We start from the raw sequence: 21,552 nt of genomic DNA on the forward strand, positions 1-21,552 counted from the left end.
TTACTGGATATATACGTTGGACACGGTGGCTCCGCGTGGACTCAATGAGCACAACCCTTTGGGTGTGTTTGTTTGATGTGCTATTATTGCCTTTTGTTGGTCTCATAATACCTTTAGGTTTCTCATAATACCATCTATGTGCAAGTTATTGTTTTATTCACTTGGATATATAGTTTCATTCGTTGGGGCATTTTTTTGTTTTTCCTCTCTTGGATATATACACTCTAGGGAACTTCTTTCCCCCTCCTCTGTTCGAATAGCGCATTTGGTCTGTTTTTTGTAGTTATTTATTTTCACGGTTTATATGAATGGTCTTTGTTTATTATTTTGGGCTGTGGTTCTTCGTTATGCTTTATTTTTCATATATATATATATATATATATATTTATCTTTATTTTTCATTCTATTTTTATTTTTTATTTCTTTATATATTTGTTCTATATATTTTTTCATTACTATTATATTATTTTTCATTTTATTAATTTATTTTATTTTTTTATTTATTATTTTCTCTATTATTTATTTTATGTGGATACGGTGTATTTTTTTGATCCAATGTTGCGCTTCTACTATGGGTATATATGGATTTTAATTTATTAATATATTAAGAGATTCGTTAGTTTGTTTTGGTAAATGTGTTGTTTTGTTTACTTTATGTCTGGTCCCATTCTATTTTGAGCAATTATTAATATATTATGTAATGAGTTCGTCTATCTTGAAGTATGGGCAATACTTGCCCTTAACTCGCAGACACTTTTGGCTTCTAAGATGGCCACCGGGTTCCCTCAGTTATGACTCAATCTTATTGCGCCTGGTTAGATCACAGGTCGCGTATGGATGACGGCACCCGCCAAAGCGCGCGAGTAGGATGTATTTAGGGGAAGTGCAGACAGTAATGTGACACTTCTGGTCTGGTGTAACTTTAGCGAGTGGCAGCGCTACACGTGTGGGCGGCTTGGATGGCTTTGATCATGCTGGTGCAGGTACAGTAGCGCTTGGTTATCTAATGGTTTTAGTCTCATGTGCCTTTGATTATTTGACATTATACACTACATTCAGCATTATCCTTTGGATTCCTCGGATCAGTGCCATTTATATTTGGTAATATGTATCTGCTTGTTATCACATATATATCGCTTTGCACACGTTTGGGATGTGGTATATGGGCATCCCGTTATGTTACATACAATGGTTTGAGCCTTCATATCATCACCATTTATAATTGTTAACATCTATGCTTTGTTCTCATGCATATACATTAGTTGGTTTTTAGGCATATACTTATTTATATATGTGTCTGGGATAGCATATATGGTTATCCCGGTCTTTTTATATTTTATAAGTTTTCTATGTATCATTATTTATCCATAGATGTTGACTTCCAGCGATTATTCTATTCTTGGTGGGCTATAATATACTCACCTTGATGTGATTTATGGTATGTTGGTTATTTCTTCTTTATATGTAATAGAATGGGGCCAGATAGACATTGTTATACAACACTGATTTGAATTTTGGTTTTCTTTTGTAGATGTCTATTTTTGTGACTTACATCTAAACAGACACTTGTCTTGAGAAAGGTCTAATTGCAGCCCGAAACGTCAACACATGTAAATTAGTGTCTGACATGAACAATTGTATGAAAAATTTGAATAATATATCTCAATAAACAACGTTAATTTTAAGCGAGTGCCTTCATCCGAGAATTTCGAGGATACCATCTATATATATATATTTATATATATTTATTCTGTGAGCGAGTGCTGGAGTACCTGCATGCGAAATGCTACATTTCAGAGGCTGTAACACTGTAACATAGTGTTTAGCATGCAGATGCACCCGCTCACAGAATATAGGCATGCTGGATATCACTTTAATCAGCAGAAGCTGCATGTGATATCTAGTCGCATCGCTGTGCCAATAAGACGCATTTGAAATGTAAAAAAACGCACTAAAAGATGCTCGGCGCTACCGAGTCACACTAAGCTCCTGCGTTGTGTGTGGCTCGGCTTTTAACGGACGGAGGATAGATGTATGTGGGCACATCTGTACTTGTGAACCAATAAGTAGGTTGGGTTTAGGTAGTGTTTAATAAGGATGTACCCTGGGAAGGATAGTTCGCACTGCTATTAAGGACTTACGATTGCTACCTCCTCAGAATGTAATTTAGAGACTTGCTGACATTCATCCTCTGCTAAGTAGGAGATCTCAAACTCTGACTGTAGCTTCTATGAATACCAATGAACTATAGGTCCAGCATATGCTATAATGAGCTGGATACCTGACCTAGACCTAGTACCAACTTGGAAAAGCCCTGCAGTGCCAGTGTAGGTACAGAGTCGGATAGTGGTCCCCGCAGAGCTAATAGCTAAGGGACACTGACTAAACAAAAGCATTGTTATACAAGCTCAAACCTGGTCTGGAATGAAAACCTATGTCAGGGGCTGAGCCATTGGGGAAGTAGACTGCTGCACCGTGGTAGAGCATGTATCACAGGGACCAGTGATTTCTACAGGAGAGGGAGTTATGCACTAACACCCCTCACTCACTGAACAGCGCCGATAGGCACCTGTGAAGGGATTCCAGCAAAGGACACGTAAAGTGGCCCAAGAGGAAAACTGTGCATTGAACCGTGAAGCTCTCACGATCATATATGTGGCTTCAACGTTTCACGTAAGCTGCATATTCTGTGAGCACTTTGGCCAAACTATACTAGATATACAGTAGAAATGTGTACAATAGGAATATGCAGTATATACTAAGCTATGCAATACATTATAAATGTATACAAACGGGTATGTATGCACAAAATAATACAGTGAAAACATGATTGTCTTTAGGAGACCTAACTTGTGACCTCTTGCCGTGATCGGAGCTCTAGCTCAGTTGCTTCCTGTTTATACAATGAAGTCACAACTTTTAGCATAGCACACAGTAGGACCTGCACAGAGATGTCCAGTCAGCATAGAAAAACTAGGCAGTGTCCTATACAGCCAACACCTTAATAGGTGAGTTAAGGACAGAGGGCCTGATTCAGCAGCATACGCAATAGCGATATCGAATGCAGTGATTGTTTGGCATTGTGTATGCGTACAAGATGCACTGCGCCTGCGCAGCGATCGCAGTGCAATTATGTACACACAAAGGAATCCATCGCAGAGTAAGAGACAGGCTGTCAAGCGTTGGGGGTGGTGACGTGGGAGTGGTCAGAAAAACGCAGATGTGCCTGTCTGTTTGTACGCAGTTTCATGGGTGTGCATAAATTAGCCACTGCGATTGCTTACGCAGCATGAGAGCTCTCTGCTTGCGACTAGCCTTGCAGTTTCTGCAGCTGGTCAAACCTGCAGTAAATGTTGCGTGACAGGCGATGTGCGTCAATTGTACTGTTGTTTATGCAGAATTGCGAGGTTGGATGGATGTGAGAAAGCAGCAGTGGGTGTCTTTATGCTGGCTCAGCTGTGGCAGGCATTGGCATATATTTGCAGTTGCGTACAAATACAAAGCTGCGATCGCACTTGCGATCCACACTGAGGCCCAGAGACACTATACCATGGCACCAGTCTGCAAGGTATAGTACCTGGGAGGATATGCTCTCTCCTTGAAATATAGGTCTGGTATGGGACTTTAATAGAAATAACCAAGTTCTGTCAGGCATACAATTAAACCTGTGGCCAATAAAAGTTTGACATATCATTGCAGTCAGACACCGTACATGGGACATAGACTGTGGCCAGTCAGGCTAATTATATTTGAAATGGACAGTTGTTTATAATGACAACCAATAACTAAAATGGGTAGAGTGCAGAGACCTTTTGTGGGCAGCCTTATTTAAGGGAGTGCACCAAAAGAGTGGGGTAGGAGAGAAATGGGCTAAGGCTCCTCCCCCATGACTGACCATAGGGGCTTGCCGCCGTTTTAATGGTGTCCCGTTGCAAACTACGTCCCTAGTGGTCCTAGTGGTGGAGCAGAGGACCGGGAAGACACTGAACCATTCCCTCCAACAGCCTCCCCAGCCAGAGGGGGTTCGCCGCTGTGTCCCGGGTCCCAGCAGTGCAGGGAGCCACACCAGCCCCTTATGCTCCAGTCACGGTTTGTCCCTGCTGTGTGCTCCAGGGACTAGTTAGTGTCACTGACTCTGGCCCCAGTGCACCGGCCACCAGAGCAGAGTGATGGAGCAGCCACCAGGAACGCTGTCTCTGCAGCATCACCATCAATTAAACCTTTTTAGTGCCTATAGTTCTCCAGTTCCACTTACACCTAGTGTACTCTCCAATATCCCCCATGGATGAAAGAGATTCAGAGAAAGATCAATTTTGCATAACTGTCACAAAAACCTCAAATGACAAGCATCCCATCTGACTTCCCATTCCCGCCATCCCTTATTCCACAGTTTGTAAATACATGTACAGTGACAACATACAGAATGATCAATGGGGATTATGTTTCTAAAGTTTTTGGTCTCCTTATCGGTCAAGAGCATTTATAAGCAACACATTTAGTAGCCCTATATTCAAGAAGCTAAAAATATCTGCTGTTATAATTCCATGCAAGTAACTATGGGAGTCACGGGAAAGGAGAATTGTGCCTTGGTTAAACATGTGATTGCAAACTGGATCCCTCCTCACCTTAAAGCCATGCTAGAAGTTGTCTAATGCACATAAACCTTTAACTACAGAAAACAAAATGTACTTAGTACACTATACTAACAAAAAACTCCTATCTGTACAACAAGAATATTATAACATACACTGGGGGTATACAATCGGGAAGCCGGCTGCCTTAATACCGACAGCCGGCTTCCCGACGAGGGTGAAATGCCGGGTGTCTATATCTAGACGCCTGTCATTTCCCCGACACCGGGAGACAGGTGCCCGGCATCCCGATTGAAGGGATGTCGGGCGCCGCGAGCGGACAGCCGCAGGGGGGAGGGTTAGGTTTAGGGCACCCGGGGGGGACTTAGGGTTAGGCACCCCCCTGGGAGGGTTAGGGTTAGGCTAGGGGGAGGGAGGGTTAGGCACCCCCGGGGGGAACTTAGGGTTAGGCACCCCCCCGGGGGATTTAGGTTTAGGCAGCGGGGAAGGGGGAGGTTAGGCACTTAGAGGGGGGATTAGGATTAGGCACAGGGGGGGAGGTTAGGGTTAGGCTCCCCTAAGGAGGGTTAGGGGGGTTAGGTTAGTAGATACTTACCTTAGGACGATCGGGATTTCTAGCGCTGTCGGGCTTCCGCTGCCCGGCTCTGCTGGTTTGTCGGCCTGCCGCTGCTGGGATTTGAACTCCCAGCCATGCGGCAGCCGGGATATCATACCGATACCACAGTGGGATAGGCAGAGGGAAAGCATTTTACCAAACACAATTAATTAATAATATGTAAAGATCTGCATATTCATCATGGTACAAATCATAGGGGAAAATAAAATGGTGTTGGTGTAACTGTTATGTGACTCCTGCTGCTCAGGTTCTTTTGCTATTTTCTATTATGAGCAAGGATCAAAAATACATACGACTATGGAACACGAACATTTTCTTTGCAACAAGCAAAAAATCACCAGCTCTTACTGCCAGCAGGGCAACAAATATTAACATACATATACTTTATAGACATTAAAGCTTTCTCAAATGATTGAACATTTACTTTATACATATACATTAAACAAAATGCCACATTACATCAGAATATCATATGTTGAGTATCCAAATGCATTCTATGCTGATAATACCAGCTAAAAGCTATTGTGACTGTATTATTGTTCTTCTGTAATGGCTGTCAGGATCCTCCAGTCCTTGGGGGGTTGCTACGGAAATCATGCCACATTTTTACTAAAGGTTCCCTCTTTTTCCATATAAGTTCATGGCCATACAAGGCATACCAACTGCAACACATTTAGTGGAAAAAGATGCAGGTTATTAAATGTGATGTACTTGTATTTCTGAGCAAAATTAAAAATCTAATAATTATTATTCAGATTTATAATCTACCAGAAATTACTTGTAATTCCATAAAAAGTAATTTATAGGAAGACCCTAATTTTCAGCAAATCAATAAATATAAATAAAACGGTCTGTAATTGTAATTCTTTTAAGGCATTGTCAACTTAGACGTATAGTTTACAGGAACAAATGTCAAGAAGAACAACAATTTTTAAGCAAAACTAAGTTGCCACCTATTGCTACACAGTCAGCAATGCAAGGAGTGCAAATAAAACATTTTGCATGTGGAGTAAATACTGGCTGCTTTTGCATGCAGCCCAAAAATGCTTGACAGCTTTATTTTTAAACTGAAATTTAGATTTCAGTTTAGACACACCCCTCCCAAATCTAAAGCTGGGTACACACTAGATGACCTGTGTACCCCGCCGTAGGCAGATGTGACGGCACAACATATCGTGTGTTCTGTATAGAACACACAATTTGGTGAACGACCACACGATAGGCCGCTCCCCCACCACATCCAAATGCATGGGGTCATCAGTCACATCTTCAGTTTGAGCAGCATGCACGGCAGATCTGAAGATGTTACAGACAACCTCGTCGGAGCGCGCATAGTGCGTACACAATGGACGATTTGAACGATTTGTCATTCTAATCCATAGGGAAAGCAACAAATTGTTTAACAAATCGTCTAGTGTGTACTCAGCTTTACATTTTAAATCTGCCCCACCTGCAGTGCAGCATGGTTTTACCAAGATACAGTCAGTGGCGGATCTAGACTTTTGATTTAGGGGGGGCAGTTTAATGATAATAACTGACTCCTTTTCTCTCCTGGCAACTCCCCTTTCTGGTCCCAACTCCTCCCCTTGGTGACTCAGTGTGCGGCAAGGGACTAACGCAGGATTCGTAGGAGGGGGTTGTGTGTGGGTGTATAGATATAGTATTGCACATTCATATTTTACATACACACATATATTACATAGGACACATACACACATATATTACATAGGACACACATATATTACATAGGACATATACACATATATTATATAGGACACATACACAAAATCACATACATACACTACATAGGAGACACATACTACCTAGGACACATGCACACACATATTACATAGGACCATATTTTTTATTATATATATATATATATATATATATAAATACACACATACATACACATATATATATATATATATATATATACACACACACTCACACACACACTTTCACTTACTTTGTGACCCTATTCTGAGATGCTGCAGCAGGTTGTTGATGAGGGCGATGCCGGCCAGACCCATCATTAGGCTCCGCCCCCCGCAGCAAAATCCCGCGATTCGCGGGTCTGGGTAATACTAAAATGATGCAGCTCTTATAAATGCTAATCATTTTGGCTCCGCCCCCTCCCCATAGACCCGCAAATCGTGGCATAGCGGGGCTATGAACGAGGGTAAAGCGAGGGTAAAACATTTTTTGTTTTTTCAAGGGGGGGGGGGGGTTTGAGTACTGTCGGCACCTGATACAAGCGGCAGGGCGGAAGAAGGAGTTGCTGCTCCTCTAGGAGGACTGGAGTGCTGTGCATATCTGTATGCATTGCCCCGACACAAGAGCAGGAGGGGGAGGAGCAGAGAGAGGCAAAACCGCTAGGGGGGGTTATCGCTCCAATCGCCCCCCCTGGATCCGCCACTGGATACAGTGTTACTTGCTCTTCTATTCCCAAATCGGAATCAGGCCCAAAGACTTTTGCCCTCAGCTCTCAAGAAGCTCTCGTGATGTCAGTAGTGGAATTCCGGCTCTATTAGAGCAGGAAGTCCACTCGGCACTGCGAGCGCCGAGACCCTACCTTAGGGTCTCCTCGCAATGCCGATGGTCGCGATAATCGCGACCATCGCCAGGCTGCTCGCAGAAGCTGTGGGTGGTCACCCACAGCTATGCGAGCGGCCTGGAGGAGGAAATTAAAAAAAAAAAACTCCCTGATTCAGAGCGAGCTTTTAATTGAGCTTAATCTCTTCCATTCTCTCAAGTATTTACTGTATATGTTCTTCCAGCCCTGGTAGGACATAAATGTTCATGATGGAGCCTGAAGGCCGTTTGGTGAGCTGTGTACTATAATCAAAAATATATAGCTCTGGGACATTTTGTAGCAAAATTTATCCAGAATTAGATTTGTAACATATAACTTGGGAGTTATTATATTAGGTTATTACATTGTAGTTGGGGATTTTTTCCCACTGAGTTACTCTTTCAGTTCATTGATGTTTGAGGGGAGTTTTTATGTACAGCTCTTTTAAGGTACCTACACGGCAAATCAAAGGGTGGGAGGTCTGCAATTTGACTTGGTAATTACAAAACCCTTGTTCTTTATAGCCATTCATTTGTAAATTTGCTTGTGTGCTTTATCCTATAGCATTATCCAGTTTTAGCTATGCTACAGTTGTCTGACAGATGGTCTGAAATTTCCAACTACATACTGGACCAAATGTACATAATTTTTCAAGTCTTCAGGTCGGATTTATATATTTTCAAATAACTAATCAAATAAGATCTGCTATGGGTTTTGTGTCAAATGATGCTAGATTTATCAACTTTTAGGATTTAGATCCTAGTTAAGAAGCCCAACAAATTGACTAATTACGGATGCATATCCTGGCTGGCATTAGAAGCAGACATGCCTTGATCAGCTCCTGCAACTGGGTTCTTTTTTGGGCAATTTAATGGGACTGTCCCATCCACAACACTATGTAGAAGTGCCCGCCACTACCTACAGCATCGTGGACCCCAGTAGTATTTGCAGCCGGGGGCCTACCTGTTGCTGAAGCTGCGGCCTCGAGTGCCAAACACGTGCTGCAGTGGTCCCAGAGACCATGAACCTGTGGAGACTTACTGATCTGCTGGGTGCGCGGTTCATGGTATTATAATATTGTTCTTTACAGGTGGCCTACAGGTCCCAGCAAGCCTGCCCCAGCACTTGGAGAACCACAAGTGCCCACACGCCTGGAAATTAAGGGCCAGCTGGCACCTGTGGCCTGTAAAGAAAATATTAAAACAAATACAAGAGACTTAACGTTTTAATAAAAGTTTATTACTCACCTAGGGGCAACCACCTCCCCAATGCTTCCAGCGTGTTCACCTGGGGTCGTCGCCTCCTCAGGGCTTCCGGTGTCTTTACCTTGGGGGGTGGAGGCCTTTAAGCTCTTTTACAAGGCTGCCGCCTCACCAGGGCTTCTGGCGTCTTCACTAGGGGGGCAGCGTCCTTTAAACTCCTTTACATGGTCGCCTCCCCAGGGTCTTCGGTGACTTCTTTCTTCGGGAGCTCTTGCACGCTCCTTTACCCCTGACGGACTTCCAGCCGTTGCCTTGTGCTTGGTTATATAAGCCAGCCAGAAGGGAAGGGACGATGACTTGGTGAGCCGTGATTGGCTCGCAGTGACCATCTTGAATTTAAAAAATTATGCTGAGGCACCATTTTTTAAATTGGAACTGATGCCGAACTCTGCAGAATGGCTGCAGAATGGCTGCCAGGCTCCACCGGGTCCTGCCGCATATGCCCCCAGTGACGACAGCGGATCCATCATTGGACAGCGGATCCAGTGATGGATCCGCTGTCCGATCACATATGCCTGACTGCCAGGGGCGTGCTTTCATGTGGGCTGAAGACATGTCCCTGTCAATGAGGCAATTGTATGTGTACCACTTTGCCCTATTTTTTTTATCGATGGTCTTTTACAGCTCGTAGCATGGCCCCGCCCACCCTCTTCATCTCCTCTACTATTGTCACCGGGAGGCAGCGCTATCACTCCTCCTCGGTTGATTATTCTAATAATTTCTGTAGTAATAATGCAAAGCAAATATTTATGACAGAATCTGTGTTATAAATATCTTCTTTGCATTATCTTAATCATTATGACAGGTGAGACTCTGCCTCCCCTAACTGCACGTCCCTGGATAATACAGATATCTCATTCAGTAGCTCCTAGTTACCGATGTGGGTATTACCCTACTGTCGCAAATATCGTCTTTCCTTGACAAACACAGACTAACTCCAACCCGCTTCCATCCTCTTCCAGATAGAGAACTTTAAGAGCCAAATCAACACTCTCCCATAGAGCTGCATTACTCTAAACTAACGCTTTTACTACAAAGCAGATAAAATAGACACTATGATGGCAGATAAATGGAGACAAAACCAGGACTTGGATATAATTGATAAAATGCACTCCAAGAAATCAGGATCGATCACATTGGAGTGAACTGCTCAGAGGATAGTGGCAGGTGGGGAGACTGACTGGGTCGGTACAGCCTGTCAAACCGTAATGCAGGTGTTCTAAGGCGAGCTCAGGGAGGACAGAAACCTCTCGTGGAGCAGAAGGAATTTCAAGGGTTTTTTCTTGTAACTTCCTAGATGACGTATCTGCATTATACCGCACACCATCAGCTATGTTCAAATCATGTTACCTCTTCTACCTTCGGGATCACGAATGCTACGCAACAAGGCTGTCTCCTCTCCCTTACTTTTTGCACTGGTCACAGAACCTTTGGCAGCAAGGATCCATGGCAACTGTAGTATCACTACAATTAGGGTCGGTCCCTCTGAACATAAAATTGTGTTATACGCGGACGTTTTTAACTATGTGTAGCGCGACTTGTAACAAATGGAGGATAGATGTATGTGGACACATCTGTACCTCCTCTTTCATATGGGCAGGTAGGCATTTGATTCTGATTTTTCATAAGCCTGACTTTCCTCAGGCAACTCCGCAAATGTATTTACTTAATAATGGCAGGTGACATCAGATACCTGAATGATCTTGTTCATGGTAACAATTACTCCTCATCTTCAGATATGCTATCTAAGCTTACCATATCTTCTAGGAACTTTTATCAATCCTCCAGCTTAGACACAATCACTTTAAAGTTAAACACCATCTCTCTCACAGATTCCTCACAACGATCAAAGCTCTTTGCCTTTGATGATCCTTGACAAAGCATCTAATCTCCCTCCTACACTCTGCGTTGATTGAGGCGTCCACTTCTCCATGTGATCCCCATGAGTCGGCTTGAGAAGCAGACTTGGAAGACACATTGGATAAAGATGATTGGTCAGAAATTTGGGAAAATACAGCCTCCAGTTCAATTTGTCTTAAAGTAAAAGATTGTTTATTAATGTCTGTACAGATGGTACTATGCGCAATCCAGTCTAAGTAAAATGTTTTCAGAAACATCCAGTAAATGTCATCTTTTTAATTTCTCACATTCTCCAAGACCCTGGCCCTGATTCAGAGCCGGACGCTCTGACAGAGCACTTGCTCTGAATCAGGGCGTTTTTTTTATTTTTTTTAATGGAGCAGCCTCATGGCCGCTCGCATTGCTGTGGGTTGCCACCCACAATTAATGAGAGCGGACAGGATGATCTTGACCATCGCGACCATCGGAGTGCCTGTCGCTATCCAGGTCTCGCGCATGCGCACGACAGAACTGGCTCAGTCATGCGTATGCGCTCAGCGCTTGCGACCGGGTCTGAATCAGGCCCCCTGTTCTATATAACCCTAAATTATTTTTCCGCTGGGTCTCTCAACTGCAACCCGGCACCAAAATAAATGAATACGCCACATATCTGCAATCTTGCATGTGGTGGCAGAAGGCGACCTACATCCCAACACTCAATAATATAAAAAACTTGGTAAATACACAGAATAGAACTAGTATAATTAATAACTCCTCTAATTCTTTTGATAAGGTTTGGAGCCACTGATTTGCATAACAAAACTCTCCCTCCCCATTTCAGTTAGGTTGGGTTACCCTGTTGGCTAGATTGGAGACCATCCACACAAATCTCTTCTTTTCCCCTCTTTTTCTTTCTGAATATGATCTTCTCTTTACTTCTTAACGTGGGTTGCCATGTATCTATCTCTCCCACCCTCTCCCTCCTCTTTGAAAAATTGGTTTTGTTTTGCCCATGTTATTCACTGTATATTGCTTTTCCCACTTATCATGAAGATACTCAACAAAGCTAATCAAGCACATAGTATGATTCAAAAAACTTAAAATAAAAAAAGGTTCTTACATTCCAAAGAGAGCCCCTCCTAGATGAGCTGCATGGTCAAACAATTTCCATCCCAGGAACAGACCAGCAGAATCCAAAGCAATGATAACTTTGAGAGCCTATAGGAGACACACAGTGATATCACTTATGAGGCATATTGTAAATTACCCATATACCCATATCCTATAATAAACAGACTATCCTTTTAGGTGCACTGTTTGCAGTAAGCCATAGCAACCAACTTACTTTGTTTACTTTCTACTAAACAAATAATAGTTGCTGATTGGTTGACGTGATCAGTTAAAATTTTGTATACAGATGCAATGTCCGTAAATGAGCGCTCATGATTGTTACAGAGCAGTGTTCTCCCCAGGCTGTTTTCTGCGGGCGCATCGCCCGGCAGAAAGAGCCTACCGCCTGGCACTTTCCCATACCGACCCCCGTTGTGGAACGCTGGCCTCCGAAGTGACCGGAGGCTAAAGAAGCCTCCGATCGCTTCAGAGGCAAGCGTTCCCAGTGATGCACTGTGCGGGTGATGTCATGACGTCACCCGCGACGTGAGGAGCCTACCCGCGCACCTGCTGGATCTAGTTAGATCCAGTCAGCACGAGGCAACGGGAGTGGGAGCGCGAGCGGCAAGCAAGTAAAGGCAAGTACTGGGCTGGGACCAGTGCCAGGACCAGTCTGGGGGCACTGCATAAGGGACACTATTTAAACCTGGGGGCACTGCATAAGGGACCAGCCTGGGGGCACTGCATAAGGGACACTATTTAAACCTGGGGGCACTGCATGAGGGGCCAGCCTGGGGGCACTGCATAAGGGACACTATTTAAACCTGGGGGCACTGCATAAGGGGCCAGCCTGGGGGCACTGCATAAGGGGCCAGTCAAGATAGCTATAAGATGATTGGTTGCTATGAGCAACTTCTCCACGTTTGCTCTGTATCTCCATCTATAATATCTGGAAGTCAGGTGTAGGTGATAGGATAAGGGGTTATTTATTAAAACTTTTATTATGTTATTATAAAGTGGACGGTTACTTCAGAAATGCTTGATTTTAAGTCCTTAGGCAAAATTGTGCGTGAGCCCACCCCCTTGGCTGAGAAGCAGCCCCACACATTAATGGTCTCAGGATGCTTTACTGTTGGCATGACACAGGACTGATGGTAGCACTCACCTTTCCTTCTCCGGACAAGCGTTTTGCGCCAAACAAGGGGATTCATCAGAGATAATAACTTTACCCCAGTCCTCAGCAGTCCAATCTCTGTACCTTTTGAAGAAAATCAGTCTGTCCGTGATGTTTTTCCTGGAGAGAAGTGTCTTATTTGCTGCCCTTCTTGACACCAGGCCATCTTCCAAAAGTCTTCGTCCTGTGTCACACCAACAGTAAAGCATCCTGAGACCATTCATGTGTGGGGTTGCTTCTCAGTCAAGAGATTTGGCTCACTCACAATTTTGCCTACGAACACAGCCATGAATAAAGAATGGTACCAAAACATCCTCCAAGAGCAGCTTCTCCCAACCATCCAAGAACAGTTTGGTGATGAACAATGCCTTTTCCAGCATGATGGAGCACCTTGCCATAAGGCAAAAGTGATAACTAAGTGGCTTGGGGAACAAAACATCAAAATTTTGGGTCCACGTCCAGGAAACTCCCCAGACCTTAATCCCATTAAGAATTTGTTGTCAAGCCTCCAGAGGCGGGTGGACAAACAAAAACCCACAAATTCTGACAAACTCCTAGCATTGATTAGGCAAGAATTGGCAGCCTGTCAGTATGTGGCCCAGAAGTTGATTGACAGCAGGCCAAGGCGAATTGCAGAGGTCTTGAAAAAGAAGGGTCAACACTGCAAATATTGACTCTTTGCATAAACTTAATGTATTTCTTAATAAAAGCCTTTGACACTTATGAAATGCTTGTAATATTACTTCAGTATATCATAGTAACATCTGACAAAAAGGTCTAAAAACACTGAAGCAACAAACTTTGTGAAAACCAATACTTGTGTCATTCTCAAAACTTTTGGCCATGGCTGTATGTTGTATTCATGTTATCATGCTATTATATTTATTGCATTTATGTATGATATATTTATAATCCCATACAAATAAAATCCCTTTGCAGAGTATGAATGCTCCTGCAGCTGCTGTTAAAAGAGTCTGCTACTCAAAAATAATCAAAGAGAAAGAAATAAAAGTGCGTATAGTAGCAAAATAAAAAGAACACGATGAAAACTTCAAAACAAAACTATAATCTAAAAAATCAAATTAAAAGCATTAAAAATTCATATACAAATTACAATTTCTTAAAAAAACCACACACAAAAAAAAAAACGCTATTATAACAGAAATGCCTGCAGACTAAATACAAACTATAAGATTTGCTGAAAGGCATTTATATTACAATTAATCGTGTCTTTTAGAAATTGTGATTCAATGTGTATTTTCATAGCTGTAATAATCTTTAAAATGTGAGTGTAATGAAAGCTAAGTTGTGACCATAAGCGCTGTTACAGATGTGTCCTCTATGCTGCAGTCGCGCCAAACAGCCCCTCTCAGCGCTACGTCCTGTAATACTCTGCTAGCGCCGGTCGTCTTTTTTGTGTCTTTTTACGATGTGACTTGTACACACCAGTAGACTTAAAAAGTGGGAGGCACATATAGAAACCGTTGTAATTCCTACAACGTTCACCTGATTTGGATGTAATTAACCTCAAATTAAATCTGAAAGTCTGCAGTTAAAGCACATCTTGTTTGTTTCATTTCAAAGCCATTGTGGTGGTGAATAGAGGCCAAAATATGAAAATTCTGTCAATGTCCCAATATTTATGCACCTTACTGTACCTCAATTTGGTAGTTATACAGAAATAACAGAAGACACATTGTAGGGTAAAGAATTGGATGACCTTTTAGATGAGAACTATGGGTCCGATTAGCCTAATCCAGAAATGTATGGAATGACAAAATTTACACAGATCGAGCAATTGGTAGCCAATACACATGCGTGAAAAGCGTACTACACACACACAGTGATTGGTTTGCTATTACGCTTGCACAGGGGATTCAATCGCAAAGTTAGTGACAGGTAATCAGTGTTTGGGGGAGGTAATGGGAAGTGGCTAGGCAAACGCAGACGTGTCTGACAATTTATATCATGGTCGTGCATAAATTAGCCATTGTGATCTCTTTCACAACATGAGAGCTCTCAGTGTGTCAGGAGATATGCAGTTTTTGAAACAGGTCAGACTTCACTCAGAAGCTGTGTGGCTGCACGATCTGCATCGATGTTCCGGATGTTTATGCTGATGAACGCTGTTGGACAGATATGGGGAGGCAGAAGTGGATGTCCATATGCTTGGGTAAGCTTTGGAAGACATTAGCATATCGTCGCATATATCATAAGAGATCACAGTTGTGAATGCATTAGCATAATTCTCTGAATTAGGCCCTATAACCTTAACTATGAATATAAAACCGAAAGAAACAGACTGACATTCATGTGACTTTTAGAAAGTGGCACAGTTAATTAGGAAAAACAGTCTGGCAGCTACATTCAAAGGTGCCAGTTTGGTTAATCCTGAAACCAGCAGCAGAGGAGTTCCAATAACGGACATGGGAAACAAGGCCATTAATTAGTATGTTAATGGTGTCCGTGCAGTAAAAGCAGAAGAGGGAGATATCCCTGAGTGGAAGCAAGGCTTTTTTTTTTTTGCAAAAAGTTGAACAACAGCTAGAACTACAAATTGGTTTGTGGGTAATTGTAGAGTTGGTCCCTCAAATAAAAGATTCCTATGTGTGGGGTGTGCTAATAGAAGGAGGAAACCTAAGACATGAACAGAGGAAGTTTCAGAAAGCAGGGGTGCATGAACAGAGACACAACAAGATTTTGGTTCTCACCTGTTAAATCGGTTTCTCTGACGCCGTGGGGACACTGGAGATATACAATGGGGTATAGCAGTTCCAGAGGAGCCTGGGAACTCAAAGGTTAACTTTTCACAGGGCAGCCCATGCCCCTCCTACCCTATACCCCAACTCCCTGCACATGCAAGGCAGTTTTCATTTAGCAAAGCCTGAGAGGTAGAGGGAAAGGAGAGGAGCAGAAAACCCAGTAACACAACTGAATCATGCAAGAGGGTGAGGTACCTGAGCAAATGCAAATCTGAACATACTCCAGGAAAGCCAGGAGCGAACAGGAGGATGTCCAATGTCCCCCATGGCATCAGAGAAACCGATTTAACAAGTAAGAATCAAAATCTTGTGTTTTCTCTCCACTGGATAGATACCATGGGGACGTCCCAAAGCTGTCCAATAAAAGAGAGAATGCTCCTGGGATGCACGGAGTACCCTTCAACCAAAACCTGCATCCCTAGAGGTGAAGGAGTCTAAGCAGTAAAAACTAATATAAGTGTTTGCCGAGCTGCCCAGGAGGACCAAACCGACCGAATAGAGTGGGCGGCAACCAAAAGAGGAACGGGAAAGTCAGCTAAGGTTTAGACAGGATACATAACTTCTCAAATTCACCGAGCAATGGTTTATCTGGAGGCAGGCCAACCTCTCAACTGCTGAATAGAGAACAGATAGAGTCTAAATGACAAAATGCTCTAGATCCATCCATGTAAATGCAGAGAACCCTCACAACGTCCAAGTACTTGAGATACAACTGTGAACCACTGGGCTCCTGAAAAGGACAGGACAACAATCTCTTGATTTACATGAAATTTAGAAATTAGGAAAGAACGGGTTCAGTAGTTCGCAACACTGCCTGGTCCGGATGAAAGATCAAGAATGAAGACCTATGAGACAAGGCACACAGTTCGGAAATTCGGCAAACTTAAGAAATAACCAAGAGAAAAACTGTTTTCCATGTAAGCCATTTAGGGTTGTCATACTACAAAGGCTCAAGGGTGAGCGCTGGAGAGCCCGGAGAACAAGTAAATCCTTGTTGGTGGTGTGGGAACCCCCTTGAGGAAAGTTTTAATAGCTGGAACGATTGCTTAGCACATCAGAAACTAAACAGAGAGAGCAGAAACCTGGACTTTCAAGGTGGACAGGCGAAGGCCCAAGTAAAACCGAATTTCAAAAAGGACAAAACCTTAGCCACGTGGAACATTTCTGGCTTATCACTCTGCCGAGCACCCTAGGAGAAATTGATTGTAACGCACAAAGGATGCTACCAATCACAGTGTCTGAAAACCCTCTGCTTTCAAGAGGGCTGTCTCAACAAACACCCCATCAAAACCAGATGCACTAGGTTCGGGTGGAAGCACGTTTCTTGAGAGAGAAGGTCCGGTTTGAGGGGATCTTGCGCACCACACGAGGCAGAAGTGACATCGGGGGAACGATGTACATCGGAGAAAAAGTCCAAGGGAATGAGAGAGCATCTATATGGAACCCCCTCAAATCCCTAGTTCTGGAACACTGAGGTGAGAGACCATGAACTGATTGAAAATGTCTCATGAAGAGACCATTCTCTGGGGTGGACGTCTTGATGGCTGAGATAGTCAGCCTCCCAGTTTCCGCCCCCAGGACGTAAACCACCGCCAGAGTCAGAAGAAACAGTTTCTGCCACTGCAGAATTTTGGCGACCTTCCACATGATCTGCGGGCTTCTTGTGCCACCTTGATGCTTTATGTAGGCGACACCCATCACATTTGGGGAAGGGGATGTGCCTAACACAAAACAGATCGCCCAAAGTTATAAAATGTTTATCGGAAGACTAGATTCCTTTTTCGTCCAACATCCCTATAAAATCAACTCCTGAGTGACTGCCCCCCCAGCCCCTGAGGTTTGCATCCTTAGTAAGAAGAGCCCACTGATGGACCAGGAAAGACAGACCCTTGTCCAGGTGAGACACCTGGAGCCACCATAGAAGGGAGTGCCGAGCTTTCAAGAACAACAAGATCATCTGAGACTTGATCTAAATGGAAGAGCCGATCCACTTGGCCAGAAGTTCTTCCTGGAAGATCTGAGAAAGGAACTGGGCAAATCCCACAATTTTGAAAGTAGACACTATCTTCCCTAAGACTTGCATGCATTGATGCACAGATAATCTCCAAAAGCGGGAGGAAGGATCATATCAATGTCAACAGCAAAACAATCTTGTCCCCGAGACCCATTGAAGCTGGGTATCCAAGATGGCTCAAAGTGTCTGAGCTACATACTGATTCAAACTCCAGTTGATGAGCCACCCATTAGATTGAAGCAGCTGAACAGTTAGGGAGAGATGGTCTCGCAGAGTGACCTTCGATTGGGCTGTCAGGAGAAGATCGTCCATGTATGGAATTATTCTGACTCCTTGAAGCCGTAGGGAAGCTGGCATCACCGACATCACCTTGTTGAACACCCAAAGAGATGTCGACAACCAGAAGGGTAAAGATCAGAACTGGCACCGAGAGGACAACTAAGCTCAGGAACTGCTGGTGTTCTGCCCAAATCAGGACATGTAAGTAAGCATCCTTGACATTCAAGGGCGCAAGAAAATCACCAGGTTCGAGAGACTGCATCATGGACCGAAGAGACTATTTTGAATTTTGGAATCCAGAAGAAAACAGTCTGGGTTTTAAATAGTCAGTGAACTAGGTGGGGTGCGGCATACCCCCTAGCAAGATTAAAACTCCTATAACTTTGTAAAAAATATTGCTTGCAAGTTGCCATTCCATGTAGCTGGAGTTGTGATGTTGCCAGCTTGCGTAGTGACTGCGTTTTCGTGCGCTGAGCGCTAGAGCTGGGAGTACACTTGCATAAAGTGCGTGTGGGCATCTCATACTCCACCTAGTTCGGCACCTGCCTTGATGTCAGCCAAGAGTGATCTCATTATGACTAAACTGCAAAGATTATTTCTAATAGTTCATAGCTTTAATTTTTATTAACAATTGTGATTCAAACTTGTTCCAAATAAAAAGTTGTTACTAGAAGACTTAGACGTTTAGTTCCTAAAAATTAGAGTTATTTTCTTGTTTTAAAAGATTAAAGAATTTATTCCCTTTTTATTATTTTGTTTTAATTTTATACCTTAAGAGACAAGAATCAATGTTATGACTGTCGTACTACATTAGTATACTTATGGTGAAGTACTGTATAGCATGGGGTATGGGATACCCCACATGGTTCACCATGTTTATTTGTTCACCTGGTTCACGGAAGGTTGAGTATTAATTGGAAAGAACAGTCTGGTTTTCCAATGAGGAATAGGATGGAATAGAAACTTGTGTCCCTTTGATGTGGAGGTACATGGGAAATAACTCCAGAGTCAAGAAGGGACGGAACACGTCATCGACTGGGAGGAGGCTCTTTGAAGGTAAGGGGTCATTGCCTCGACTCACCACGCTCCGAACCCAAACATTAGGAGGTGTCCTCTACCATTCCTCATAGAACAACTGCAGACAGCCTCCCACCTTGAGGGCCCCCAGGTGGGAGTCTGGCCCGTCATGCATTTTACTTTTCAGCAGGATTGGGGAAGAAACTCTAAAGCCTTTTTAGATTCAGTGTCAGATCAACAAGTGCGAAGTCAGGAGGGCTCTACTGGCTGGAACCGTTAATGCCGAAATCCGAGCTGAGAGAATACTGGAGTCCAAAGATGCCTGCCCCAGACAGGCTACAGCACAGCACCCCGGAATGAAGACCCTCATACAGAGAGTCAGCTCAACTCTCCTAAAGCCTTGGAAACCCAAGCCGCAGCTAGTGCAGGCCTCATGGAGGCTCCAGTGGCTGAAAAACTAGCGTCCTACAAAGAGGCCACTTACGGAAGAGTGTTGGCAATAGCCAACAGAGTTATGAGACTGTCCACAGGTGGGGGTGGGGGTGGGGATGGGGGGGGGGTGGAGTCTCCCATTTAGACCTATCTGAGGTTGGAAGCGGATAAAAACATAAGACGTCTGGAAATCTGGACCCTCTTGTTAGGAAGGGACTACTGTTTTGTGAGAAGATGCTCCAACTGCACCGAAGAAGGGAAAGTTATTGTTTCCTTTTTCTTGTGCTTGAAGTGGATACTGAGGTGGAGCATCGGCCAAGTCCTTAATGAGCATAACAGATTGAACCACTGCTATTAAGGCATTAACATTTACTGTACTAGTATGTTCCTCCTCCGTAACAGAGGACATTTCTGGACCAGTCTTCTGGAAGAGAGGAAGCCTCAGAGTCCGATTCATAGCCATACTGGAAGGGCGCGGGGAACGCACGCTTAAATGGCATGGATACACATCAGGATCCAACTTCTGTTGGAGAGAGGTGGACACTTGGACCAAGCCCTGAAGACAGAGAGAGACTGCGCCCACGGAGGTTCCACCATACGCTGCGGAGGAAGGCCCTGCAGGTGGATGCCGATGTGGTTGCCATGACAGGATAGGTTAGTTGCTTACGCTGGTTTGGGAGAGGGACTTACTACCTGGGATCTTGGTTGCAGCGCTGCGGTGGAATAAGAACCACAAAAATAAAAATAAAAAACTTTTGAAAGTTAAAGAATAGATGCAGAGCAGCCAAAAAACGTGGGCCAGCATTCAGGGCACTAAAAAAAGAAAAAGCCTGGCCTGTGCAGGGAGGCAGGGTATAGGAGAGGAGGAGCATGGGGGGATGTAGTCTGGAACCCGACGGTCTAAATGCCGACCATCTGCTTCCAGACTGCTTTATCCCGACTAGGGACGAATGACAGGCGTCTAAATCTAGACGCCTGTCAGTTGCGGCCAGCGGTAATAAATATCACATCCGAGCATGGGATGTCCTGTGAAAAGCTAAACTTTTTGTGCGCAGCCTCCCCCAGCACTGCTATAGCCCATGGTATCTCTCCATGACCGAGAGAGAAAGTCTAGAAACAAAGCTCCAAAGCCACAACACTCATGATTTGCTGCGTACCAATTAAATACATGTATAAGAGATCAACTTCACTAATAACTTATTAAATCTAACGATTTCATAAATAAAATTAATAATTGTTAACAATATTTACACTAACATTAGAAGCAACAAAATGCACTGCCAAATTTTGCAGTTGCTAATGTACACTTGTCCAGCTGGTGCACATTTATATCCATCACAGTATTTAACCACAGCATAAAGCAGTAGTTTTTTGAGTTTTAAAATGTATCTTGTACAGAATTTCCTACCCAATCATTTAAGGTCAGTGACCACTCTTCAACTACTAGGTAACACAACACTGTAAAAAGAGAGAGTGATACTTACATTCCCTGCAGTAAATGTGATCATGGGGAGGAAAATAATGGCCAATTTGGCTTCAGGCATCTTGGTACACACCATAGCCAGGATCGTCATGATTGCTCCAGACTGACAGCACAGAAAGAGGTTTGGTAAGAATAAGTAGAGATTTATACTCCCCCCCCCCCCTTTGGAAAATACTTAGAACAAATTGGATTTTGCAAATATAAGTGTAGATGTATAGATGTGTCCTCACAAACCTTTCCTCAATACGCCATGCAGAATTGTGTATTTTTTTTCCTGAAAATGCATTGTAGTCACAAACTGGTTTGACAAACCACTTCACGAAACTGATTAATTTCATGTGTGACACTTGTATATCTGTGACTGAATCTGTATACAAAGCACAATGGACCTTGAAGT

The 21,552-nt window shown here is 43.5% G+C and overlaps 1 protein-coding gene across 2 annotated transcripts in view; it reads right to left on the reverse strand.

The window, feature by feature from the left end:
- Positions 1-5,519: 5,519 nt before the first annotated feature.
- The window catches only part of LOC148453944 (presenilin-associated rhomboid-like protein, mitochondrial), a 98,169-nt gene continuing 82,136 nt past the window's right edge, over positions 5,520-21,552 (reverse strand). Inside the window, exons 9-11 of one of the 2 annotated variants that reach the window (XM_088461465.1) lie at positions 21,157-21,258; positions 12,005-12,102; positions 5,523-5,870 (exon numbers count right to left, since the gene is read on the reverse strand). In XM_088461465.1, the coding sequence (XP_088317591.1) occupies positions 5,765-5,870; positions 12,005-12,102; positions 21,157-21,258 (306 nt within the window). In that variant the 3' untranslated portion in view covers positions 5,523-5,764. Of the gene's footprint in view, positions 5,871-12,004; positions 12,103-21,156; positions 21,259-21,552 lie in introns of both variants that reach the window. The other variant, XM_088461466.1, reaches the window with a different exon arrangement.

The sequence above is a fragment of the Taudactylus pleione genome, unplaced genomic scaffold (genome assembly GCF_031769625.1).
Source record: "Taudactylus pleione unplaced genomic scaffold, aTauple2 ptg001058l, whole genome shotgun sequence".
Taxonomy (NCBI): Eukaryota; Metazoa; Chordata; class Amphibia; order Anura; family Myobatrachidae; genus Taudactylus; species Taudactylus pleione.